Raw genomic sequence first — 27852 nt, forward strand, 5'->3', positions numbered from 1 at the left:
ATTATGGTTATCAGTGTATCCGATCGATGATGGAATACTTCAACTTAATGAGAATGCAGCTGGCTGGGACAGAAACTCTGCTGTCGTATTATTACACTATAAGAATTTAAAGATAATTGCCAGGCAAATTCCATAGAATCCCATAAATTCCATAGGAGGAGATGATTTGGCATATCAAGTCTGCACCGACTTTCCGAAAGAGCATCTTACCCAAGGATAGATGTGGGTAAGATGTTTCTCCTGGTAGGGGAGTCTAGAACCAGGGGACACAATTTCAAAATAAGGAGTTTGCGATTTAGGACCAGGATGGGGAGAAATTCCTGTACATGGGAGTTTTGAATCTTTGGAATTCTCTACTTCCCTGTGGAGACTCAGTCATTGAATACATTTAAAGTAGAGATTAAGAGATTTCTGATTAACAATAAAAGGTGATAGGGACAATGTGGGTAAATGTGTTGCAGTGTCCAATCAGCCATGATTGTATTAAATGATGGAGCAGGCTCAGTAGGCTGAATGGCTTACTCCTGTTTCTGTGTTCCTGTCTGTTCCTGGGTATCTATTGATATAACCCAGTCAGAACTGTCCAAAGTTTGTGATTTAAGCCCCCCTGTTATACAATGCTAGGCAGTTACAGCCTTTTATATTCAAAATCAGTGTGTGATTGATATAAACACATAAATCTGCTTTATTTTCCACTCCTTAGAGAGCCAGACTGTTGTCTTAATTACTATCACCATGTTGACTCCAGTGCTTCCAGAACTTATGCAATCTTGTCCTTAACAGTGGTCCTGAACTGACTGCTTGATTCTCATAAGCTCGCCATTTAAACTCCTGATTCAGATGCTGATCTTGACATCACTCCTTCATAATTTATGATCAAGATTTACTTGTAAGATGTCCAAGTTTGGCCTTTGTAAGTAAGGTTGGTGTGTGACGTGGAATGCTGGAGCTGTGTATAAGGTTTAAACTTACGCTTTCATTAATTTGGATAATTTGGATAGAGGATTGGTTGTCTAATAGGAGGCAGAGAGTTGGCATCAATGGGTGCTATTCTGATTGGCGGTTGGTGACTAGTGGAGTGCCGCAGGGATCAGTGCTGGGCCTCAGCTATTTACCATTTATATAGATGATCTGGAGGAGGGGACTGAGTGTAGGGTGACGAAATTTGCTGATGCTACAAAGATGAGTGGAAAGCAAATTGTGCGGAAGGTGTGGAAAGTCTGCAGAGGGATCTGGATAGGCTGAGCAAGTGGGCGAGGACCTGGCAGATGGAGTACAATGTTAGCAAGTGTGAGGTTATCCACTTTGGCAGAAATAATAGTAGGAGGGATTACTATTTAAAGGGCGAAAAGCTGCAGCATGCTACGGTGCAGAGTGACCTGGGGGTCCTTGTGCTTGAGTCGCAAAAACCCGGTCTGCAGATGCAGCAGGTGATCAAGAAGGCGAATGGGATGCTGGCCTTTATAGCGAGGGGGATAGAATATAAAAGCAGGGAGGTCTTGCTGCAACTGTACAGGGCACTGGTGAGGCCGCAGCTGGAGTACTGTGTGCAGTTTTGGTCGCCGCACTTGCGGAAGGATATTTTGGCCTTGGAGGGAGTGCAGAGGAGGTTCACTAGGCTGATACCGGAGATGAGGGGGTTGGACTACGAAGAGAGACTAAATAGACTGGGTCTGTACTCGTTGGAGTTTAGAAGGCTGAAGGGGGATCTTACAGAGATGTATAAGATAATGAAGGGGATGGATAGGGTAGAGGTAGAGAGATTCTTCCTGCTCAGAAAGGACAGCAGGACTAGAGGGCACAGCCTCAAGATAAGGGGGTGGGACAGTTTAGATCAGAGTTGAGGAGGAACTTCTTCAGTCAAAGGGTGGTGAATCTCTGGAATTCTCTGCCCGTTGAAGTGGTGGATGCTACCTCGCTAAATATATTTAAGTCACAGGTAGATAGGTTTCTGATGGACAGGGGAATTAAGGGTTATGGGGAGAAAGCGGGAAAGTGGAACTGATCCACTTCAGATCAGCCATGATCTTATTGAATGGCGGGGCAGGCGCGAAGGGCCAGATGGCCTACTCCTGCTCCTATTTCTTATGTTCTTATGTCCAGACTGCACACAGACAGTGACCCAGTGGCCAGAATTGAACTTGGATTTCGGGTGCTATGAGGCAGGAATGCTAACCACCATACCGCTGTCCTCTTACCTTATTGCTCTTACCTTCCTAGCTATGAACCCCTTAAATCAACATAGCTTCAACCTTTTAAGTATAATAGACTATAAGATGCTTTCATTGCATTTACCCCATTTTTAACAGTTAAACTTTAATCTCAACACTACATCCAAAATATTAACATAGTCCATAAACTAGAACTTGTAAGTCAGGATGGTGTGTGACTTGGAAGAGAACTTTTAAGTGATGGTGTCCCTATGTGTCTGCTTTTTTGCAAAAGTATACTTCATTGATAAAATATCTGAAAGAATTTACAAACATTTCAAAATGAATAATATACAAACTGCAATAATATTCAGGTTTCCTACAGGGAGCGTGTTGCAGCCTGAGGAGCTTCAGCACAATCCAAAAAATTAGACATTTCAAATTGGTCACTTCAAATGGTGCTTAATTTGTCTCCCTCGAGCAAGTTACACTCTGAGGTGGTTCAATACTATTGTGATTCATGTAATGTTCACTGTATACATTCAATGTGATTCATATGTCCCGAGGATGTTTGATACAATTCCACTCCCCTCAGTTACCTTCGGTTGAAAGGTCTTAGACAGCGATCTTCCTCAATTTGCCTCTGTGGCTGTGCCCTAAGCTTTAGTGCGTTCCCCAGCATATAGTCCTGGGGCATTGGGATATACACAGTAAAAAGTCTGACAACACCAGATTTAAGTCCAGCTGATTTATTTGATAGTAAACTCACTAGCTTTCGAGGTTTCCCTCTTCGTCAGGTGAATGGAGAGTTCTGGCCTCAGACAGAGCATATAAAGCACAGCAAAAAACCGCACCGATCTCCTCAGAAGACAAACACGGGACACGGTGGACAGAGTACCCTTCGTTGTCCAGTACTTCCCTGGAGCGGAGAAGCTACGCCATCTTCTCCGGAGTCTTCAACATATCATTGATGAAGACGAACATCTCGCCAGGGCCATCTCTTTAACCAGTGATCAGTGCTCCTTCCACTCACGTTGTCGGCCACTTTAGGACTTGAACAGCAGGTTAGGTGTAAAGATTCGCATTCTAATCAGTAATCTGTAAACTGTCTGTGCTTTATATGCTCTGTCTGAGGCCAGAACTCTCCATTCACCTGACAAAGAGGGAAACCTCAAGCTAATGAATTTACTATCAAATAAATCGGTTGGACTGAAACCTGGTGTTGTCAGACTTTTTACTGTGTTTACCCCAGTCCAACGCCGGCATCTCCACATCATGTATTGGGATATAACAACCTCTAACAGCCAGTCGGGACAACTCTTTACACTGGAAGACCAACACGTTTCCAACAGATCAAAGAGTCTTTCCCAATGTTGCCTTTGTCCTTTTAGATGGTAGATTGTTGGTTTGGAAGATACTGTCGATGCACCCTTGACAAGTTTCAGTGCACTTTCTAGACTAGGTTTATCCAAGCTTTTCATTCAAAAGGGTCAACAAGCAAATTTCACAAAGATAAGGCTTAGTGCAACATTAAATATGAATTTCAAAAAGAAAATGTTAAGGCAATAAATTGATGATTTAAGGAAAATGATTAATTAATAAAAATGACCTTTAAAAGTGCCAAAGAGCTGAGCTAACCTAGGAAACCGTTTTTGTCTTTTTGAAGAAGCAAACCTAGGGAGACAGACTTGGCCCCAAATCCTGATCACCAGGGAAGGAATGGTGACTGGTACCAAGCTAAGGAGTTGGGTTTAACTAATGCTAACCTTGTATGTGCCATGTTCCAATGCAGCAAGATCTGGAAAATATTCAGGCTTGGAATGGGAAGTGGCAAGTAACACTGGTGCCACACAAATGCCAGGCAATGATCATCACCAATAAGAGACACTCTAACCACCACCCCTTGACTTTCAACGGAGTAACCATTGCTGAATCCCTTACTGTCAACAGCCATGGAGTTACCATTGACCAGAAACTCAACTGGACTCACCATGTAAACACAGTGGCCAGAAGAGCAGGTCAAAGGCTAGGAATACTGCAACTCACCTTTTGATTTCCCAAAGCCTGTCCATCATTTTCACAGTACCAGGGACCCGGGTTCAAATCTGGCCTTGGGTCACTCTCTGAGTGGAGTTTGCACATTCTTCCCATGGCTACTGGGTTTCTTCCTGGTATTCTGGTTTCCTCCCACAGTCCAAAGATTTGTGGACTAGGTGGATTGACCATGCAAAATTTCCCTAGTGTCAGGGGGATTAAGAAGGTAAATATATGGGAACACAGGGATAGAACCTAGGTGGGATTAGTGTTGGTGCAGGCTCACTGGGCCGTATGTCCTCCCCCTGCACTGTAGGGATTCAAAGATTCTATGACTGCAAAGGAACGGTGATATATTTCAAATCAGGATGATGAGTGGCTTGCAAGGGAACTTGGAGGTGATAGTCCAATGTATCCGCTGCTCTGTTCCTTCTACATGGAAGTGGTTGTGGGTTTGGAAGGTGCTGTCTAAGGTAAATTTCTGCAGTGCGCCTTGTAGACAGTCTACATTGATGCTACTGAGCATCAGTGGTAGAGGGAATGGATGTTTGTGGCTCAAGCGGGCTACTTTGTCCTGGATGTTGGAGCTGCACCCATCCAAGCAAGTAGGGAGTATGCCATCACATTTTTGACTTGTGTGTGGGTCTGTGAATGAATGAGGTGGGCTGCCTTTGTCCAGTGTTCTCCTCCTCACCTGGTCTGCTTTGTGGATCGGTTGAAGGAGAAAGGGCAGGTGTGTGTGTGTTCCGTTCATTCTTAAAGTTCTTCTTGTCATCCACTCACTCACTCAGTCTCTGTCTCTCGCTTGCTCTCTGTCTCTCATGTGCTCTCTGGCTCATTCACACAACCTCACTCACTCTCACCCATATGTGCTCACTCAGACACTAATGTTCATGCACTGATTCATGTGAAATTCCCAGCCTGTGACCTGCTCTTGTAGCCAACAGTATTTATGCGGCTGACCCAGTTATATTTCTGGTCAATGGGATATTGAGTGATGTTAATGTTGAACGTTATGGGGAATGGATAGATTCTCCGTTGTGGATGGTGGTGATTTCCCACTACACGTGGCACGGTGATTACTTATCAACCCAAACCTGAATGTTATCCAGGTCTTGCTGCAAATGGACACTGATTGTTTCAGACCTACGACATGAAATATTCCATTGTATGTATAATAGCTTATTGATGCAATAATAATAATATATTCTTGATTTATTAGTTCCCACGTTGGTGTTGGCTGCTATCTGTAGTTTGGAGGCTTGCTGCTTTGCACTCTTGTTCCACACAGAGTACCGGCGAGTCAGTGCTGAAGATGAAGATGTTTCCTCTGCTCTGCTGCAGGGAGCTGCAACTGACTGAGTGACTGCACATTTACACGGACCATGCCTGTTTCCAAGAAGCCAGAAAAGCCATTTTATTTTTAAAATATTTTGAGATGTTTTATATTATGTGTCTATCTGCCTGTCTTCCTGTTTTAAACTAACGGACACTGAAGCACACTTTAATTTCCAGGTATTTTTTATCTTTGATTTTTCTAATTTACTCTTTTTTACATATTTTGAATATGTAAAGAATAAAAAAATGTATTATAACTAGGAAAGCCAGACCTTACGAAAATGAAAATGGTCATTTGATCTGTAAGTGAAACGAGTGCCCAATTTGCCTCCCACAGTCCAAAAATGTGCAGAATTGACCCATGCTAAATTGACCCTTAATATTAGGGGAACATCAAGGGACTTAGCAGGATAAATATGTGCGGTTATGGGGATAGGACCTCAGTGGGATTGTTGTTGATGCAGGTTCAGTGGATCAAATGGCCTCCTTCTGCACTGTAGAGATTCTGTAATTCGGGGACCTCCCAGTTTGAATAACTGCCAACAACTGTTGCTGGTTACTGATCATCCATCAGTGAATATTACATTCTAAGGTAAATGCTTCTCACATAATTGCCAATTGTGTGCATGGTGGGGAGTGTTGTGTACATTCATGAAATACTGTTCAATAGGAGGTAATTTAACTTCAATAAAGCAGCAAATGTGGAAGGAAAATTGCCACAATTTTGAAAACGCACTAGTGAGCAGGAGAAAAATATGCTAAAATAAACTAGTAGTGAATGAATTAGCAACTAACTAGTACATTTTGCAAGAAGACACCTCTACTGATTCTTGTCAGCATGTGAGCGAGTCCTGTCACCCTGGGCAGTCTGCAAAAATGCACAGGCTTCAAATGTAGCAGGAATGGAGAGGGTAGCTTGGTGGTTGGGCTCCTTTGTTTATAAGGCTTGTGTTCTCACCATCTTGCTGCATGGTTGTGAAGATGTAACAGCTGTCAAGAAGCTCAATAATTTTCATCTTCACTGTCTCTATGCCTTATGGTATGGCCTGGCTGGACAAAAAACCTCAATGTGGCAGTCCCACCAAAGACTGAGCTCCCAAGTTGGTCAGCACCAATCAAAGGTGGTTTGGGCACGACTGTGTGATGGGAGACAGTCACATCCCCAGTGACCTTGTTGAAGTAGCTGGAGTCAGCTGACCAGCAGGACACCCAAGGCTTTTGCTTCCAGGATGCTTGCAAATATGACCAGCTGGCAAAAGTGGGAAATGACAGCACCATTTTTGGGTCGGACAATATTACTCTGATGATCAGTGGCTACATCAACTTGGCAACAGGAGCCAAAGCCAAAAACAACAACCCATAATGTCACTAATGGCAAAAACCTATCTCCTAAGGATTTGCTGTTTCAGCCCTCAGCAAAAGGTAGACCACATGAAAATCTCCCACAGAAATAGACTGCTGGAACAACACCAACAAGAAGGGGATGGAAGATATCCTGAAGTTGTTCTGCGCTAACTTTCACGCTTCTTAGTAATCAGAGAATTTGGTGAACTGGTGCAGCGACAATAATCTCTCCCTCAATGTCAACAAAATGAAGGAGATTGTCATCAACTTCAGGAAGTGTCGAAGAGAACATGCTCCTGTCTACATCACCGGGGACGAAGTAGAAATGGTCAAGAACGTCAAGTGTTTAGGTGTCCAGATCACCAACAACCTGTCCTGGTTCCCCCATGCTGACACTATGGTTAAGAAAGCCCACCAATGCCTTTATTTTCTCAGAAGACAAGGAAATTTGACATGTCCCTTACGACGCTCACTAACTTTTACAGATGCACGATAGAAAGTATTCTTTCTGGTTGTATCACAGCTTGGTATGGCTCCTGCTCTGCCCAAGACCGCAAGGAGCTACAAAAAGTCGTGAATATAGCCCAATCCATCACGCAAACCAGCCTCCCATTCATTGACTCTGTCTACACTTCCTGCTGCTTCAGCAAAGCAAATAATTAAGGCCCCCCACACACACACCAGATATACTCACTTCTACCTTCTTTGGGAAAAAGAAAAGTCTGAGGTTATGTGCCAACCAACTCAAGAACAGCTTCTTCCCTACTGCTGTCAGACTTTTGAATGGCCCTACCTTGCATTAAGTTGATCTTTCTCTACACTCTAGTTATGACTGTAACACTACATTCTGCACTGTCTCCTTTCCTTCTCTATGAATGGTACGTTTTAGAACATAGAAACCCTACAGTGCAGAAAGAGGCCATTTAGCCCAGCGAGTCTGCACCAATCACAATCCCACCCAGGCCCTACCCCATAGCCCTACATCTTTATCCACTAATCCCCCTAACCTATGCATCTCAGGACACTAAGGGGCAATTTTTAGCATGGCCAATCAATCTAAGCTGCACATTTTTTTGTCTGTGTAGTGTGCAAGAAACAATACTTTTCATTGTATGATAATACATGTGACAATAATAAATCAGCTCTTTCAAACCTTTTATAGAGTGTGAGAAAGAGCAAAACTACAGAGGGTTTTGACGTGTCTGGATGTAGGAATATCGGAGTAGGTGATGAAGCAGAACCATCTTGATTACAGGACCAGTCCCAGTTTCCTCGCAGGAATATCTTGCGTTGGCCCTGATGAATACAGTAATTGAAAAATGCATGGTTAAAAAATTGAAGGATCTGGTTACAACACAAACAAGGAACCAACACAAACAGTGAATTTTACGCTTTCATTTGAGGGCACTTAACAAATATCCTACGTGTTAGTTTAGCGTTTGGTGGATTGTTTGCTGGAGATTTTGCTTTTGTATCAGAGCTGCTGGCTTGACTCGGCTACTAATATTCATCAGTGTCAGAAAGTTGTAGATTCAACTCCAGTCTAGGATTTGAGTGACTGAAGAGTGAAACAGTCATCAGATCCTTGGCATGAGGTGTTAAATCAAGACCCCATTTTTTGCTTGCAACTTTTCTCCCTGAATTATCACTACCTGCACTTTGCATATTAGATACTGCACAGTGAGAGTGTAACTGTACATTAGTGTAATTTATTGTTAATGATGTGTTATAAAGTACACAATATGAGTACAAGTTCTTTCTAGGGCTGTGAAGGAACTTGCAGATTGAACTATGCCTCCTTTCTGACTGAATGCTGTTGGCCAGTGACCAAAGGAAGAGATTGCAGTCTTTTTTGGATATCATTTAAAGTATATTGATGTGCAATTTCATGTTTAGCCCTCTCAATGCTTTAGTTGATGCTGGTAACTTCAGAATGAGTTTATGGAGGCTGAAATTTGGTATGAGCTGGAGCAATTTGTGTTTAACCTTTGCTTATGAGTCCTGATTTCAACCCATCTCAATGTATCTCAGACACGGCAGGAGTCCCCATTTTCCCGTTGTTGCACATCTTGCAATTAAGTCATTGTTCCTGCATTTGCTATTACAGGTCGGCAGAATCCCGACAGTGTAAAGACAGCCATTTGGCCCATCAAGCCTGCACTGACAACAATCCCATCAGGCCCTATCCCGTAACTCCACGTATTTACCTCGTTAATCTCCATGACACTAAGGGACAATTTAGCATGGCCAATCCACCTAACCCACCTTCCTTTGGACTGATGTTTATTACATTAAAGGTGCTAAATGCAGACTATTGTCAAATCTCCCACCTGGAATTTATTGGTATATGTTAAGCAGCAGCAATTAATCAGGTATATGATCAGTTAGATTAAGTCAAAATTGGAGATCCTAAACTTCATGCTGTCTTTTGGGGATTTGATCTGTAAGAAAAAGGGTAGAATAGAGCTTTTTTGGGAGTGCAGTTATTTTTTATTCATTCGTGAGGTGTGGGCATCTCCAGCATTTATTGCCCATCCTTAATTGCCTTCGAGAAGTTGGTGAGTTGCTTTCTTGAACCATTGCAGTCCACATGGTGTTGGTACACCCACAGTACTCTAGGGCAAGAGTACTGTGCCTTAGTTCCAGGTTTTGACCCAGTGACTGAGGGAATTGCAATATATTTCCAAGTCAGAATGGTGACCGACTTAGAGGGGAACTTTGAGGTGGTAGTAAGAACACAAGAACTGGGAGCAGCAGTAGGCCATCTGGCCTCTCGAGCCTGCTCTGCCATTCAGTGAGATCATGGCTGATCTTTTTGTGGACTCGGCTCTATTTACCTGCCTGCTCACCATAACTCTTAATTCCTTTACTGTTCAAAAATGTACCTATCTTTGCCTTAAAAACATTCAATGAGGTAGCCTCTGCTGCTTCACTGGGCAAGGAATTCTACAGATTCACAACCCTTTGTGAGAAGTTCTCCTCAACTCATTTCTAAATCTGCTTCCCCATATTTTGAGGCTATGCCCCCTAGTTCTAGTTTCACTCGCCAGTGGAAATAGCTTCCCTGCTTCTATCTTATCTATTCCCTTCACAATCTTATATGTTTCTGTAAGATCTCCCCTCATTCTTCTGAATGCCAATGAGTATAGCCCCAGTTTACTCAGTCTCATAAGCCAACCCGCTCAACTCTGGAATCAACCTAGTGAATCTCCTCTGCACCCCTTCCAGTGCCAGTATATCCTTTCTCAATAAGGAAACCAAAACTGTAGCTACAACATAATCTCGCCGTTTTTAACCTCCATCCCTCTAGCAATGAAGGACAAAATTCCATTTGCCTTCTTAATTACTTGCTGCACCTGCAAACCCAGGTCCCTCAGCACAGCAGCATGCTGCAATTTTTTTACTATTTAAATAATAATCCATTTTGCTGTTACTCCTGCCAAAACGGATGACCTCACATTTACCAACATTGTACTCCATATGCCAGACCCTCGTCCACTCACTCAGGCTATCCATATCCCTTTGCAGACTTTCAGCGTCCTCTGCACACTTTGCTCTTTCACTCATCCTAATGTCATCTGCAAATTTTGACACACTCTTAGTCCCCGCCTCCAAATCATCTATGTAAATCGTAAACAATTGCGGTCCCAATACTGATCCCTGAGGCACACCACTAGTCACTGGTTACCAACTAGAAAAACGTCCCTTTACCCCACCACCCTCCACTCTTTGCTTTCTGTTACTGTTTCAGTAGACCTATAATTGTTGTATTGCTAGGTGGCAGAGGTCATCGGTTTGGCAGGTGATGTTGAAGAAACCTTGGTGAGTTGCTGCAGTCCATCTTGTTGATATGCACTGTTGCCACTGTGCGATGGTGATAGAGGGAATGAATGTTGAAGGAAGTGAATGGGTTACCAATCAAGCAGGCTGCTTTGTCCTGAATGATGTTAAGCATCTTCAGTGTTGTTGGATCTGCACTCATCCAGGCAAATGAGGAGTATTCTATCACACTCCTGACTTGTGCCTTATGGATGGTGGACAGGCTTTGGGGAGTCAGGAAGTGAGTTACTCACCATAGTATTCCCAGCCTCTGAGCTGCTCTTGTAGCCAGTGTTTATAATGCAAGTCCAGTTCATTTTCTGTTCAATGGTAACCCTAGAATCTTAATAGTGGGGGATTTGGAGATGGTAATGCCACTGGTCATTGCCTGGCACTTACGTGACACAAATGTTATTTGCTGCTTGTCAGCCCAAACCTGAATATTTAAAGTTTTTTTTATTAGTATCACAAGTAGGCTTACATTAACATTGTAATGAAATTACTGTGAAAATTCCCTAGTTGCCAGACTCCAGTGCCTGTTCGGGTATACCGAGGGAAAATTTAGCATAGCAAATGCACCTAACCAGCACATCTTTTGGGATGTGGGTCGAAACCAGAGCACCAGAAGGAAACCATGCAGACGTGGAGAGAACATGCAGACTCCGTACAGACAGACAGTCACCCAAGCCAGGAATTGAATCAGGGTCCCTGGACCTGTGAGGCAGCAGTGCTAATCACTGTGCCACCATGCTGTGCATTTGGGCCTGAACTCCTTCAGTATCTGAGGAGTCATGAGTGGTGCAAGTAATTATTCTTGTTTATCAGAATGTGAGGTTTTCTCAAGATATTCTCTTTACTTTGGTTTTACAAAAAGCAGGGACAATTAGATTTGTTTTAAGTTTTCAAGTCATTTTGAATGATACTGCACTCAATATCCCACTTACTATAGGATAAAAAATGATTTTTTTTGTAAATGCCTTTAAGTGATACATCTCTGACAATATCACTGAATAGCTTATTGTCCAACTCAGTTGTACCCATTACGCACTGTGTTAATACAGTAATGTCAATTCCACAGCCTCCAGTCTTGGAAGCTGTTTTATCTGTAATCATTTTCTTATAGCTGTAAGCAATGGACTAAGTAAGAAATTGATAAACTATTTTACAGCTCAGTATGACTTTGTACAGCACAGGAAGACAGAGTACAGCACAGGGATGACACAGTGATTAGCACTGCTGCCTCACAGCACCAGGGATGGGGGTTCGATTCCTGGCTTGGGTCACTGTCTATGTGGCGTTCGTATATTCTTTGCATGAGTTTCCTCTGGCTGCTCCAGTTTCTTTCCACAGTTCAAAAGACATGCTGGTTGGGTACATTGGCTATACTAAGTTCTCCCTCAATGTACCTGAACAGCCAACTAGGGGATTTTCACAGTAACTTCATTGCAGTGTTACTATAAGCCTACTTGTAACACTAATAAATAAAATGAGACCATTTGGCCCACCAAGCCTGTACTGATTCTTTGAAAGAGATATCCATTTATTCCCACTCTGCCTGCACTTTCCCTGCAAAGCCCCAAAAAAACTATCAAAAATTTGTTTCAATTCTCTTTTGAAATGTCAGTGTTTTCAGTTGTATGTTGTGCTGGAATTTCTAGGCTTTCATGGACAGATTGTCAATCCAGCTTTCCTGGATTCTGAAGGATTCCCAGAATTCACTTTAATTTGCTATTATTTTGTGGAAATTCTTTCAGATCTAGCATGGGACTGTTTCCTTGCCTAGTTACAGTGCAGCTTCGCTGTGCATTACAGGTCTGAGGGAGAGAGAGAGAAAACATTGTTTGCTCCCTTCGGATTGCAAGTTTGGAGGTGAAATCTTGAGCAACTTTAGTTCATGTACACATTCTGCTTTAAGTATCAATTAAAGTTATTTCAGGCTCTTTCAATTTAGTCTCCTGCTGGAGCAGCTATTGCTTGTTTTTGGTTACATCCGATTAGGTTGTTGTTTATTTTTCTGATCTCTGCCTTATTTCTCACAAACTGATTTACTTTTTATTTTTTCATCCATTTTGTTAGAGTCAGTCCTTTTGTTGATGCAGTTCCATAAGAACATAAGAAATAGGAGCAGGAGTAGGCCATCTAGCCCTTCGAGCCTGCCCCACCATTCAATAAGATCATGGCTGATCTGAAGTGGCTCAGTTCCACTTTCCCGCTTTCTCCCCACAACCCTTAATTCCCTGGTCTGTCAAAAACCTATCTACCCGCGTCTTAAATATATTTAGCGAGGTAGCCTCCACCACTTCAACAGGCAGAGAATTCCAGAGATTCACCACTCTTTGACTGAAGAAGTTCCTCCTCAACTCCGTTCTAAACTGCAGCCCCCCCCCCCCCCTTATCTTGACGCTGTGCCCTCTAGTCCTGTTGTCCTGAGTGGGAAGAATCTCTCTACTCTACTTTCTCAGGAGATTTTGGAAATTTTGCATGTCAGCTACAACTCTCACCAAGTTCTATGGATGCACCATAGAGAGCATTCTTCCTGGCTGTATCGTGGCTTGCTATGGCTCCTACTCTGTCCAAGACCATAAGAAACTACAAAGGATCATAAGCAAAGCCCAGTTCATCACCCAAACCAGCCTCCCATACATTGATACTGTCTACACTTCCTGCTGCCTTGGAAAAGCAGCCAGCATGATCAAGGATTGCTAGACATACTCTTCCACCTTCTTCCATTGGGGAAAAAGATACAAAAGTCTGAGGACACGTATTAACTGAATCAAAAACAGTTTCTTCCCTGCTGCCATCAGACTTTTGAATGGACCTACCTCGCATTAAGTTGAGCTTTCTCTACACCCTAGCTGTGACTGTAACATTATATTCTGCATTCTTTCCTTCCCTATGTACAGTATGTTTTGTCTGCATAGTGCTCAAGAAACAAAACTTTTCACTGTATTCCTATACATGTGACAATAATAAATTGTGGAAATTAAGTTACAGCAGCAAGGCAACTCTCAGTGAGAACGGAAAAACTTATCAAACAAGGCCTCATTGTGGTCAGTGGTTGCATATTCAGGAACGAGACTAACGTAACCGTGTCAGTTTTACAAACACTGCATTCCCAGCCTTGGCCACAAGATGAAACAAAGACAAAAAAAGACACGTTGATGTATGCCGATGCTATTGGATAAGAAAGGACAAAAAAAACTGGTGGAATAAGTATGCAAATGAAGGATGAGAAAGTTGCTGGTTTCTCATTTGCTGTAATTAATCATAATTACCTGTATGAATCTCCTTGCTAACAAGTAATAAAAGCTTAAAAAGATTTGATTAGTCACCATGTATTGTCTGGTTAAGCCTCAACAAAATCAAATCATCCTGTTTGCCTTGCCTCCAAATTTAGTATCATCCAAAAATGTAATTTTACAGTTTTGCATACCACACTGATATATACCTGTGTGTATCTATTCCAATAACAAACACATGTAAAATCTGTGTGTGAACTAAAAAAAAATTTATCACAATTCTCTTTTCTATCTTTAACCCAATTCTTTATCTGAGCTGACTTTAACCCTCCTATTCCATGAGTCTCCACTTCGTTAACCAGCCTTTTTTGTTACTTTCAAGAGCTTTATAAAGTTTTTTCCCCCCACAGGCAATATATACTGTATTTCCTTCATAAACTTGTTTCTTCATAAATTTTAATGTGAATAGTCAAGCCTTTGAAAGGATTCGCTTTTTAAAAACTTGTGCTGATTCTCCTCAAGTAACACAAACTCTTCCAAGTGCCTAATGATTTTTCCTCTGACTATTGTTTCTAAAACATTACCCACCGTTGTTACACTAATTGGTCTGTGTTCTAAGACTATCCCTTCATTGACAATGTCACATTTGCCACTTTTCTGGCGATTCCCCTGTGGTTGATGGTAAATTCTTCGGTTACTCCTTTCACATTTTCTTTAGCAACCTGGAAATCAAGGCACATGGGGGAGGTGGTGGCATAGCAGCATTATCACTGGACTGGTAATCCAGAGACTAAGGGTAATGCTCTGGGAGACCCAGGTTTGAATCCCGTCATGGCAGCTGAGGAATCAGTCCTCCTCCACATTATTGAACATCATTAACATGGAAACAATGAGTGGGGAACTTCAATATCTAAATGGCTCAGTAGCACCAGTATAGACCAAGCTGGCCAGGACCGAAATGATGTGGGTATGCCGGCGTTGGACTGGCGTAAACACAGTAAAAAGTCTGACAACACCAGGTTTTAGTCCAACCGATTTATTTGATAATAGACTCACAAGCTTTCGAGGTTTCCCTCTTCGTCAGGTGAATGGAGAGTCCTGGCCTCCATTCACCTGATGAAGAGGGAAACCTCGAAAGCTTGTGAGTCTATTATCAAATAAATCGGTTGGACTAAAACCTGGTGTTGTCAGAGTTTTTACTGTGTTCAGGACCGAAATGACATAGCTGCTAGACTGGATCTGCTGCAGGTGGTGAGGAAACCAACAAGGGGAAAAAAATATATGTGATGCATCTGTCCATGATAGTATCATTAAAAATGACCACCTTGTGGAGACAAAGATTGGCCTTCACATTAAGGATACCCACCGTTGTGTGGCACTAGTTCCATGCTAAATGGGACAGATTTTGAACAGATCTACCAACTCAAGATTGAGCATCCAAGAAGCACTGTGGACCACCACTAGCAGAATTGCATTTATCCATAATCTGTAACCTCATGGCCCAACATATCACCCACTCTACATTACTATTAAGGCAAGGGATCAACCCTGGTTCAATGGAGCTGGTAGGAGAGCATGCCAGAAACAGCACCAGACATACCTAAAAATGAGATAATCACCTGATGAAGCTACTTGTGTGCCAAATAGCATAAGTCACAAGTGATAGAACTAAACAATTCTACTACTAATGGATCAGATACAAGCTTTGCATTGCTGCCATATCTGGTTGTCAAATAGGAGGCAGAGAGTGGGGGTTAATGGGTGCTATTCGGATTGGAGGATGGTGACTAGTGGAGTGCCCCAGGGGTCGGTGCTGGGGCCTCAGCTATTTACCATTTATATAGATGGTCTGGAGGAGGGAACCAAGTGTATGGTGTCGAAGTTTGCTGATGACACCAAGATTGGTGGAACGGCAAATTGCGTGGAGGGTGTGGAGAGACTGCAGAAGGATCTAGATAGGCTGGGCGAATGGGCCAGGAACTGGCAAATGGAATTTAATGTTGGCAAGTGCGAGGTGGTCCACTTTGGTAGGAATAATGGTAGGAAGGACTATTACTTACGTGGCGAAAAACTGCAGCAGGCGACAGTGCAGAGGGACCTCGGGGTCCTTGTGCATGAGTCGCAAAAACCCAGCCTGCAGGTGCAGCAGGTGGTCAGGAAGACGAATGGGATGCTGGCCTTCATAGCGAGGGGGATTGACTATAAAAGTAGGGAGGTCTTGCTGCAGCTGTATAGGGCATTGGTGAGGCCACAGCTGGAGTACTGTGTGCAGTTTTGGTTGCCGCACTTAGGCAAGGATATTTTGGCTTTGGAGGGAGTGCAGAGGAGGTTTACTAGACTGATACTGGAGTTGAGGGGGTTGAGCTAAGAGGAGAGGCTGAATAAACTAGGCTTGTACTCGTTAGAGTTTAGAAGAATGAGGGGAGATCTCATTGAGACATATAAGATGATGAATGGGATGGATAGGATACAGGTGGAGAGACTCTTCCCGCTCAGAAAGGACAGTAGGACTAGGGGGAACAGCCTCAAGATAAAGGGGGGGGCGGTTTAGAACAAAGTTGAGGAGGAACTTCTTCACTCAAAGGGTGGTGAATCTCTGGAATTCTCTGCCCGTTGAAGTGGTGGAGGCTGCCTCGCTAAATATTTTTAAGACACGGGTTGATGGGTTTTTGATAAGCGAGGGGATTAAGGGTTATGGGGAGAGGGCAGGAATGTGGAACTGAGCCACGACAGATCAGCCATGATCTTATTGAATGGCGGGGCAGGCTCGAAGGGCTAGATGGCCTACTCCTGCTCCTATTTCTTATGTTCTTATGTGAATAGTGATGGACATTTAAACAACTCACTGGCAGTGGTTCCACAAGTATCCCATCTCAATGATGAAACAGCCTAGCACATCAGTACAAAAGATAACTTTCAGCCAGAAGTGGGTGATCCACCCCAGCCTCCACTTGACGTCCCCCAACTGACGTATGTCATAGGAATTTAGGAAAGGGCAAATTCAGGTCATCAAGCCTGCACCACTATTCAATCAGACCATGGCCTCAAATCCACCTCCCCACCTGTTCTGCATATCCCTTTTTAAAAAATTATAAATATATCTATCACCTCCTTGAAATTATTCAATGATTGAGACTCCACCACGCAATGGGGCAACAAGATTCTGCGAGTAGTTCCTACTCATAGTTCTAAATCTACTACCTTTCAACTATACTGTGATCTTTTGTTCTAGATTGCCCCATAAGAAGAAACATTTGGTCTACATTTACTTTATCAAATCCTTTTAAAATTTTATATTCCTTGATCAGATCCCTTCTCATCCTTCTAAATCCCAGCAAGTACAAGCACGAACTGTTTAATCTTTCCTCGTATGTTACTTCCTTCATTGCCGTAATCAATCTGGTGAATCGCCTCTGAACTCCCTCCAATACCACCACATCCTTCCTCAAATAAGTCAACCAAAACTGGTCACAATACTCCAGATATGGTCTCACCAACATCCTATATAATTGCAATAAAATTTCTCTACTTTTATACTCAAGTCCTTTTTGCAATAAATGCCAACATCCCATTTGCCTTTTTATTACATGCTGCACAAGCATACCAACTTTTGAGATTCATGGCTGCAGAGAAGGTGGATGCTGTAGAGGAACTGTCTACGGAGTCTCTGTGGGTGGAAGTTAGGAACAGCAAAGAGTCGATAACTTTGCTGGGTGTTTTCTATAGGCCGCCCAATAGTGACAGGGAAGTTGAGGTGCAGATAGGGAAACAGATCCTAGAGAGATGTAATAATAAGAGTTGTCGAGATGGGAGACTTTAATTTCCCAAACATCGACTGGAATATCCCTAGGGTAAGGGGTTTGGATGGGGAGGAGTTTGTTAGGTGTGTTCAGGAGGGTTTCCTGACACAGCACGTGGATAAGCCTACGAGGGGAGAGGCTGTACTTGACCTGGTGCTGGCTAATGAACTAGGACAGGTGTCGGATCTCTCAGTGGGAAAGCATCTCAGGAATGGAGATCATAATTGTATCTCCTTCAAAACTTCTTCACTCAAAGGGTGGTGAATCTCTGGAATTCTCTGCCCGTTGAAGTGGTGGAGGCTGCCTCGCTAAATATTTTTAAGACGCGGGTTGATGGGTTTTTGATAAGAGAGGGGATTAAGGGTTATGGGGAGAAAGCAGGAAAGTGGAACTGAGCAGCGACAGATCAGCCATGATCTTATTGAATGGCGGGGCAGGCTCGAAGGGCTAGATGGCCTACTCCTGCTCCTATTTCTTATGTTCTTAAGAGATAGGATCAGGCAGGCTAGGAAGGTGTTTGTCTGGAGTAAGGGGAAATATGAAGACATCAGGAAGATAATTGGACGAGTAAACTGGAAGGAGGTGTTCTTGGGGAAAAGTACTGAGGAAGGTGGCAGATTTTCAAGGAATGTTTGACTGGAGCTCTGCACGACAACGTTCCGATGAAATGGAGGTTTTGGTAGCTCGCGGGAACCGTGGTGCACGAAGGTTGTGATGAACATAGGAAGAAAAGGAAGGCGTACAAAAGGTTCAGAGAGCCAAGAGATGTTAAAGATCTAGAGGAGTATAAGGCTTGTAGAAAGGAGCTTAAAAAGGAAATTAAGAGAGCCAGAAGGGGTCATGAGAAGACCTTGGTGGGTAAAATTAAGGAGAATCCCAAGGCATTCTACAAATATGTGAAGAGTAAAAGGATGAGAAGTGAAGGGATAGGACCTATAAAAGGTGAAGGGGGAAAAGTCTGTGTGGAACCGGAAGAAATGGCTGAGGTGCTTAATGAGTACTTTGCCACGGTATTCACGGTGGAAAGTGATCTGGGAGGTTGTACTACAGGTTTGTGGCAGGCTGAAAAGATTGAGTATGTGGATGTTAAGAAAGATGATGTGTTAGAACTTTTAAATTCTATCAAGATAGATAAGTCGCTGGGACCGGATGGGATGTACCCCAAGTTACTGTGGGAGGTGAGGGAAGTGATTGCAGAGCCCCTGGCAATGATCTTTGCAACGTCAAAGGAGACGGGAGAGGTTCCGGAGGATTGCGGGTATGATTCCTATTTTCAAGAAAGGGAACAGGGATAGCCTGGGACATTACTGACCTGAGTCTGACCTCAGTGGTTGGTAAGTTGATGGAGGGGATTCTGAGGAACAAGATTTATGAGCATTTAGAGAAGTTTAGAATGATCAGAAATAGCACGGCTTTGTCAAGGGCAGGTTGTGCCTTATGAGCCTAGTTGAGTTCTTTGAAAATGTGACTGAATGCATTGACGAAGGAAGAGCGGTGGACATGGTTTACATGGACGTCAGCAAGGCATTTGATAAGGTCCCCCATGCAAGACTTCTTGAGAAAGTGAGAGGGCATGGGATCCAAGGGGCTTTGGCCTTGTGGATCCAGAACTGGCTTGCCTGCAGAAGGCAGAGAGTGGTTGTGGATGGGTCTTTTTCTGCATGGAGGTCAGTCACCAGTGGAGTGCCCCAGGGATCTGTTCTGGGACCCTTGCTGTTTGTTATTTTCATAAATGACCTGGATGAGGAAGTGGAGGGATGGGTTAGTAAGTTCGCCGACAATACGAAGGTTGGTGGTGTTGTGGATAGTCTGGAGGGATTGTCAGAAGTTGCAGCGTGACGTAGATAGGTTGCAAGACTGGGCGGAGAAGTGGTAGATGGACTTCGACGCGGATAAATGTGTAGTGGTCCATTTTGGCAGGTCCAATGGGATGAAGGAGTACAATATCAAGGGTAGGAGTCTTAGCAGTGTAGAGGAGCAGAAGGATCTTGGGGTCCAGATCCATTGGATGCTCAAATCAGCCTAACACGTGGAGGATGTGGTCAAGAAGGCGTATGGTGTACTGGCCTTCATTAATCGAGGGATTGGGTTTAGGAGTCAGGAGGTAATGCTGCAAGTTTATAAGACCCTTGTCAGACCCCACTTGGAGTACTGTGCGCAGTTCTGGTCACCTCACTACAGGAAGGATGTGGAAGCTATTGAGAGAGTGCAGAGGAGATTTACAAGGATGTTGCCTGGATTGGGAGGCATGCCTTATGAAGATAGGTTGAGGGAGCAAGGTCTCTTCTCCCTGGAGAGACGAAGGTTGAGGGGTGACCTAATAGAGGTTTATAAAATGTTGAGAGGAATAGATAGGGTGGATTCTCAGAGGCTATTCCCCAGGGCTGAAATGGTCACTACGAGAGGACACCAGTTTAAGAACATAAGAACATAAGAAATAGGAGCAGGAGTAGGCCATCTGGCCCTTCGAGCCTGCCCCGCCATTCAATAAGATCATGGCTGATCTGTCGTGGCTCAGTTCCACTTTCCCGCCCTCTCCCCATAACCCTTAATCCCCTCTCTTATCAAAAACCCATCAACCCGCTTCTTAAAAATATTTAGCGAGGCAGCCTCCACCACTTCAACGGGCAGAGAATTCCAGAGATTCACCACCCTTTGAGTGAAGAAGTTCCTCCTCAACTCCGTTCTGAACCGCCCCCCCTTTATCTTGAGGCTGTGCCCCCTAGTCCTACTGTCTTTTTTGAGCGGGAAGAGTCTTTCCACCTCTATCCTATCCATCCCATTCATCATCTTATACGTCTCAATGAGATCTCCCCTCATTCTTCTAAACTCTAACGAGTACAAGCCTAGTTTATTCAGCCTCTCCTCATAGCTCAACCCCCTCAACTCAACCCCCTCAAGGTGCTGGGAAGCAAGTACAGAGGAGATGTTAGGGGTAAGTTTTTCATTCAGGGGGTGGTGAGTGAATGGAATCAGCTGCCGTCAGTGGTGGTAGAGGCGAACTCACTGGGGTCTTTTAAAAGACTTCTGGATGAGTATATGGGATTTAATGAGATTGGAAGTTACAGATAGTTCTATGGCTTGGTAGGTATGGATGCGATCGGCGCAACTTGTGGGCCAAAGGGCCTATTTGTGCTGTAGTGTTCTATGTTCTATAAACATAGACAGCCAGACCTCTCTGCCCAGATGCATTTTGAATCTGCTTTCCATTTGGGTAATAAATTTGCCTATTTTCTTTGTCAAAATGGATAACCTCACACTTACCCATATTAAATTCCATTTTCCCATTCTCCTAGCCTATCTATATCCATCTGTCAAATCTTTATATCCTCTTCGCTTCCTGCTTTCCCAACTATTTTAGTATCATCCACAAATTTTCCTTTGTTACATTCTGTCCCTGCTTGCAAATCATTTATTTAGATTGTAAACAGTTGAGGTCTGAAGATTCACTCCTGTGGCACCAGGCTAGTTACATTTCCCAGCTACAGAAGGATCCATTTGTCCTAATCCTCTGCTTTTTGTCAGTCAGCCAATCCTTAATCCCATCCAGTAGTTTACCCCCAATCCCCTGCAATCTCACCTCCTGGGTCTGTCTTTTAGGCAGCCCCTTGTCAAACGCCTCCTGGAAGTTTAGAGATGCCACATTTACAAGTTCCCCACCATCCACCTTGCTGGTCTTGCCCTCAAAGAACACAAACAAGTCTGTCAAGCAGGACTTCCCCTTCATAAAACCATGACAACAGCGGATCGAGCTTTGTTTTTCCAAATACTCAGTTATCTCCTTAATGATTGATTCCAGAACATGTTCATGTCAGTCTTAAGCCAACTGGATTCACTCCACATCATTTCCAGAAATAGCTGAAGGTGCTGGCTCCTATAAAGACTATGGACCCTGAAAGCATTTGGGCAATAGTACAAAAAACCTGCGCTCCAAAATTAGCTGCCCACTTAGCCAAGCTGTCCCAGTCTAGCTACAAAACTGGCATCTCCCAGGTAATGTGGAAAATTGTCCAGATATGTTCTATACATAACAAGCAGGACAAATCCAACTAGGCCAATTACCATCCCATCAGTCTACTCTTGATCAGTGAAGTGAAGGAAGGGGTAATCAACAGTGCTAATACTTAGTAATAACTTATTCACTGATGCTCAGTTTGGGTTCCACCAGGGCCATTCTGTTCCTGACCACTAAACAGCTTTTGGATTGAACATGAACGTAAGAGCTGAAATCAAGAGGTGAAAGTAACTGCTCTCGATTTCAAGGCAGCATTTCACCAATGGTGGCTCAGAGCGCTAGCAAAGCTAAAGTCAATATAAAGCTGTACTGGTTGGAATCATACCTGGCACAAAGGAAGATGGCTGTGGTTGTTGGAGGTCTATCATCTCAACTTCAGGGCATCAATGCAGGAATTCCTCAGGATAGCATCCTCGGCCAAACCATCTTCAGTCACTTCATCATAGGATCAGAAGTGGGTATGTTTGCACAATGTTCTGCATCATTCACATTCAAATACTGCAAGATCTGAACAATATCCAGGTTTGTGCTGAGAAGTGATACGTAACACTCACGCCACACATGCCAGGCAATGACCATCTGCAATAAGAGAGAATCTAATTATTATCACTTCACAGATCAATGAACATTGATGGAGTTCAATTTAGACAAATGCAAAGTGATGCATGTTGTAGATTGAAAGAGGGCAGGGAGAGTTACAGAACAAAGAGATCTAGGGGTACATGTTCATAGCTCCTTGAAAGTGGAGCCACAGGTGGACAGAGTGGTGAAGAAGGCATACGACATGCTTGGTTTCATTGGTCAGAACATTGAATACAGGAGTTGGGATGTTGGTAAGGCCACACTTGGAATACTGTGTGCAATTCTGGTCACCCTATTATAGAAAGGATATTATTAAACTAGATAGAGTGCAGAAGAGATTTACTAGGATGCTACCGGGACTTGATGGATTGAGTTATAAGGAGAGGCTGGATGGACTGAGACTTTTTTCTCTGGAGTGTAGGAGGCTGAGGGGTGATCTTAGAGGTCAATAAAATAATGAGGGGCACAGATCAGCTAAATAGTCAATAACATTTCCCAAAGGTAGGGGAGTCTAAAACTAGAGGGCATAGGTTTAAGGTGAGAGGGGAGAGATACAAAAGTGTCCAGAGGGATAATTTTTTCCACACAGAAGGTGGTGAGCATCTGGAACAAGCTGCCAGAAGTAGTACTAGATGCAGGTGCAATTTTGTCTTTTTAAAAGTATTGAGAGTTACATGGGCACAATGGGTATAGAGGAATATGGGCCAAATGCAGGCAACTCGGATTAGCTTAGAGGTTTTAAAAAAAAGGGCAACATGGACAAGTTGGGCCAAAGAGCCTGTTTCCATGCTGTAAACCTCTATGACTCTATAACCCCCACCATTAACATCTCTGGAATACACTGCCTTGAATGGGTGGAGGCAGGTTTGAGCAAAGCATTCAAAAGAGAATTAGATGCGTATTTCAAAAGGAAGAATGTGCAGGGTTACAGAGAAAAATCAGAGGTTGGCATCAAGGGAATTGCTTATTTTGACAGCCAATGCAGACTTGATGGGCTGAATAGCCTCCTTCTTCACTGTATCAGGTTTGTAATTGCCACTTTATTCTCAAATGCTCTTTTTCAGTTCAACCGTTCTTTCAAAAGGCTCCGTATTCACTAACTTCTTACTTCCCTCTTTTATAGAATTACGCAAATTTCACAATTCCCAGTTTTATTTAGAAGATGATGTTCTTGCCATAGGTATTTCATTGAACACAATTACATTCAAAAAAAATGATTATATGACACTCAGTGCAATTTCTTTTACAACACTACAGCAATCCATTTACCGTAATTTCAAAATATACACAACTGTTGTAACTATCAAATTATGGAAAATCTAGCTCAGAGCAATCAATGGTGGAATGATTAGAATCTGATGAGGTCGATAATACACGTACAGTATATTAGCATTGTGTATGAAAAACATTCCCTAAGGTGTTGGTCTACAAAACAGATTTGAAAACTAACATTATGAGTTAAAGAAAAATAATAAATCACAGGTAAACAGTAGGTAACTATATTTTCATATCTCACACTTTAACAGACATTTTGAACACAAACTGAATGTTAAAATGAATTCCAGCAGTTTAAGAAAACAAATGAATTTGCTACTAATCCAATCTGCCAGATATCTGTACAGAAATTACTCATTTATCCAGCTCCAAAATTATTTGTGTGAAAAAAAACTAGTACTTTGATCAGAAAATTGTCTTGCTTGAGAGCTTTCAATTTCTTAAGTGTAAATGGGTTCCAATCCCACTCATTGGGATGATAAAAATCTAACAAATGCCGAGGTTATTACAGCTTTTCGTAAAATGTGATGTTAGATAAAAATTTGACAGCTGCCATCAAACACCAATAGAGTAAAACAAACCATCACCTGACAATAGTAACAACTACCTACCTTGTATGGTCCTAGCTACAATATGGAAATGTAGCTTTCTATTTACTGTTGAATGCTGACTATAATAAGCAGTCAGTTCATGGTTGCAACCTTTTTATATTGATACACCTACATCCAACTGTGGAGAGGGATGTCATTTTTCTCAAATAAAAATGAGGAAAGCAGTCATATCAGTTCTCAGAAAGATGTATGGAAATCTAAGGAAGATGGACTGTCTCATTTGTTTTCTTAATTTGAGGCCCTTCACTGAGTGACGATTCAAGTTGACAATTGCTATCCAGATCTTTTAAGCCTAACATTTTGCTTGATTTTACTTATGCCAATTATCAATTTCATCCAGGAAACCAGCAACACCAACCAAAATTATTGTCTGCTATACAGCCAGTTACAATAATTACAAATTTTTACATCATTGGCCAACAGGCTTGTTCCAAGTCTGACCCAAAGTGCTCCATTTCCTTCATTCTTAAGCCATTAGTAAAAGCAGCACTTGCAGAAAAAGGACAATTTAATGTAAATCAAAAGAAGTTCTAAGCGTGATTGTAAAACACTGCAGTGGAATAGCACACCGTTTTAATTCTCAGAGCTGTTGCTCTTCACTGGCCAGTAAAAAGTAGAAACATCTCCTTTCTCGCTTCCTGGAAAATGTGTAAATCCTGAAAGACTGAGGAGATAAATAAATACCTAATATACAAAATCAAATTGTGACTTTGAGGATGTCGTTATATGTGTTGGGTTCATGAAATGTTGAGTTACAAACTGGTAAGGCAATTAATAATTTTGCATATCTACAAAAAGTACTTTTTTGACGTTCCTACACAATTATTTTTCCAGGAAATAGAAAATGTTAGCATACATCAGTCCTCAAAGCTTTAAACAGCATAACAAAATAAAATTATCTCTGTCAAATCAAAAGGTACACAGATGTAATCAATATTTTTCAAAATGCATGAGTATTACCAAAATACAACTCTAAAAATTCAAAATGTAAACCTTTTTGAACCGAGAAATGTAATGTTTCCCAAAAGCTACAGTCGCTCGTCAACAGAAGCACTGAACTGCAACAGAAAACATCAGTTTCTTGTAATATTTTTCTCATAGCCATTGTGGAAATTTTGCAAGTACTAAGAAAACTATATTAACTATATATAACTAACTGCTAATTAGGATTCATCACTCCAGTAACACCTAATGAAGAACTTAATTTTCATTCATTTAACTATATATGTGAAAGTTCATAGAAACACCTGGTGAAATCAATTCTCGGAAACTGAAGAAATAATTCAAATATACAACATTTAAAATTAAATCTTAGCACATACTGAATCCAACTCAACTGAAAATGTATTCTTGACCCTTTAGTGCATCTGGACAAACTTAAATTAAGGCAAATGAGGAATCTGGGGCTAAATCAAATTAGCTGCAAGAGAGAGGCTGTATATTAGTGCAGTAAGTGTTAGGTCTGGCTGTGAACTAAATCAAACAGAATTATATTATTAAAATTGGAATGGAAATATATATTACTGGTAATGATTGTTCATTAACAATCCCTACACTGATCCCCAAGAGGTCTTGTTGCATATTAATTGTGACAGTGGTGTTATTTATCATCATGGTACAAACCCAACACATCCATTCCCAAATCTTCCAAAACACATTATTCTGAATTTGAATGGTATGAAACTTCAAACCCATAATGCTATATCACTGTGTTTCCTTTTACTGGCTTCCTGTTCACAAAGAACCAAGGTCCTAACATTAGCTTTTCAAAAGCTGCTAGCGATACTGGTTCTGATTCACAAACATACAATGCAACTTTCATAATCAATATATATATAGATCTGTATATTCTTGCTAATATTCTAGATACAATATTATAAGCAGCAATAGTTGTCTTTTGTTCAATAACGCTGAATTTACCTAGGCACAATTTCATTGGCAAAGTCCTTATATCAGTAAAAGTTCTAATAGCAAGCTTCTCATTGATAGAAATCTGTACAAGTATGATCTTCATCCAGGAAGAGTGTAACCAGCTATGTTTTCACTCAGTGAGTGTGTCATTTACAAGGTTCTCATCAGGAAGCAAGTTTGTATGGCATATTTTGTTCAACTGATGTAAAGACAATATGGTTTTGTAAAGCAGTGTCATTAATATCTAATGAGAAAAACGATGTTGTTCAACTTGAATTTCTGTGAGGTAAAATATTGAAGAATGGCTTTTAATTTATAAAGTAGTGAAGAAAGAGACACATTTTCATTAATTACTGATGACGGACTTACAACATGCAAATGGAGAATGAATAAGAATTCCTCTGAGGAGAAGGTATTTTGTATATAGCTAGTTGGTGGAATAATTCCATTGGATTTATATATCTGAATGAAAATTTATGATTCCATTAAATTGGAATGGATCTGAATTTTTTATGTAGGTGGGGCAAAGTCGGTTGCATACTTTTAGCAAAGTGTATTTTGAGGATAATTTACCATTTTGTTGATTGTCCCACTGATTTTATAAAAGGATTCAAATAAGGTCTGTGAAATTATCTTTTTTAAAGGAGTACATTAATGGCTAATTTTGTTCTATCACAGCACTGTGAATCTGGTAGATAAATTGACCAATAAGTACGTTGTTGCTTCTACATGTAAATACAATATATCCCTGAATGTCCATCACCCAAATATCATTATTATTTTTGCATTAAATTATTTTCCCTTTCAAAATACATTGCAACTATATTAATCAGTGTTAATAAGTTCAAACATGTCTGCACACTCCACTAAAAAAACAGAAGTAACCAACTTGGAATGTCTTTCTACTGAAAGATTTCAACTGTAAATACTTGTAGGAATTTAAATTTTCTCAAGGGATTATGTTTGAGTCTGAATTTGAACAGATTCTGAACTGATTTGTGAATGTCTCAAAGTATGAAACTAGCAGTAACAACTTAAAATACAAATGGTCCCTTTTACATTGTTTTCCCATTTAGCTGTGTGTGTCATGAGCTCAATGGTACAAGTTGAGTTGGCAGCAAAGCTCAGAACTGAAAACAGTCACTTTGTTCAAAGCTCCGATCAGTCCAGAACAGATCCTTAAAGTGGAAAAGATTGAGGCATTTCCTGTACGAGTAACATTTATCAGCTATTATTTTCATAAAAATCCCACTGTTCAGTTTACTAGAGGAAGAATATTTTGGCTAAATCACTAACTGTTAACTTAGGAGGCCACTGTTTTGGGATATCAGACACTTCACTTTAACAGATAATGGTCCAGTGAAAATATACAAATAAATGTCCAAAACATTAAAATGCAAACTGCTGCAATCTTAAAATGATTCAGCAAATAATTCCTTGATTATTGGTCACATTGCGAGTCTTTTCCAAATTGTTGCTGCCATATCACTCCTCAATTGCCCATTTCTGAGTTGGTCAAACTTTCTGCTCTTGCATCTTTCAAACTTCCAGTTTGCTTCTTTTGTTTCTGTTTACATTTTTTCAACATGTGAACCTGAAAATCAAATAATAATACAGGAGCTCAAAACAGGTAGAAAGTGGAAGCAAAGCAATTTCCATGCTAGTCAGCCCCAATATGTGCTGTATGCAGAGATCCATTCCTTTCCACCGCTCTCAATTTACATTAATTCAAGT

At 41.7% G+C, this 27852-nt stretch overlaps 2 protein-coding genes across 3 annotated transcripts in view; one reads left to right on the forward strand and one right to left on the reverse strand.

The window, feature by feature from the left end:
* slc49a3 (solute carrier family 49 member 3) overlaps positions 1 to 27852 on the forward strand; it is a 107419-nt gene that overhangs the window by 73689 nt on the left and 5878 nt on the right. Inside the window, exon 10 of one of the 2 annotated variants that reach the window (XR_013887925.1) lies at positions 5407 to 5699. Coding sequence is in view for 1 of the 2 variants with exons in the window: in XM_080196426.1 (XP_080052552.1) it covers positions 5407 to 5546 (140 nt within the window). In the remaining variant the exon portion in view is untranslated. Of the gene's footprint in view, positions 1 to 5406; positions 8051 to 27852 lie in introns of those variants that run through there. The other variant, XM_080196426.1, reaches the window with a different exon arrangement.
* The window catches only part of dgkq (diacylglycerol kinase theta), a 197253-nt gene continuing 192856 nt past the window's right edge, over positions 23456 to 27852 (reverse strand). Inside the window, exon 23 of the mRNA XM_080196422.1 lies at positions 23456 to 27712. Within this exon, the coding sequence (XP_080052548.1) occupies positions 27611 to 27712 (102 nt within the window). The 3' untranslated portion in view covers positions 23456 to 27610. The remainder of the gene's footprint in view (positions 27713 to 27852) is intronic.

Source organism: Carcharhinus amblyrhynchos, chromosome 1 (genome assembly GCF_965287045.1).
Source record: "Carcharhinus amblyrhynchos chromosome 1, sCarAmb.v2.hapA, whole genome shotgun sequence".
NCBI lineage: Eukaryota > Metazoa > Chordata > Chondrichthyes > Carcharhiniformes > Carcharhinidae > Carcharhinus > Carcharhinus amblyrhynchos.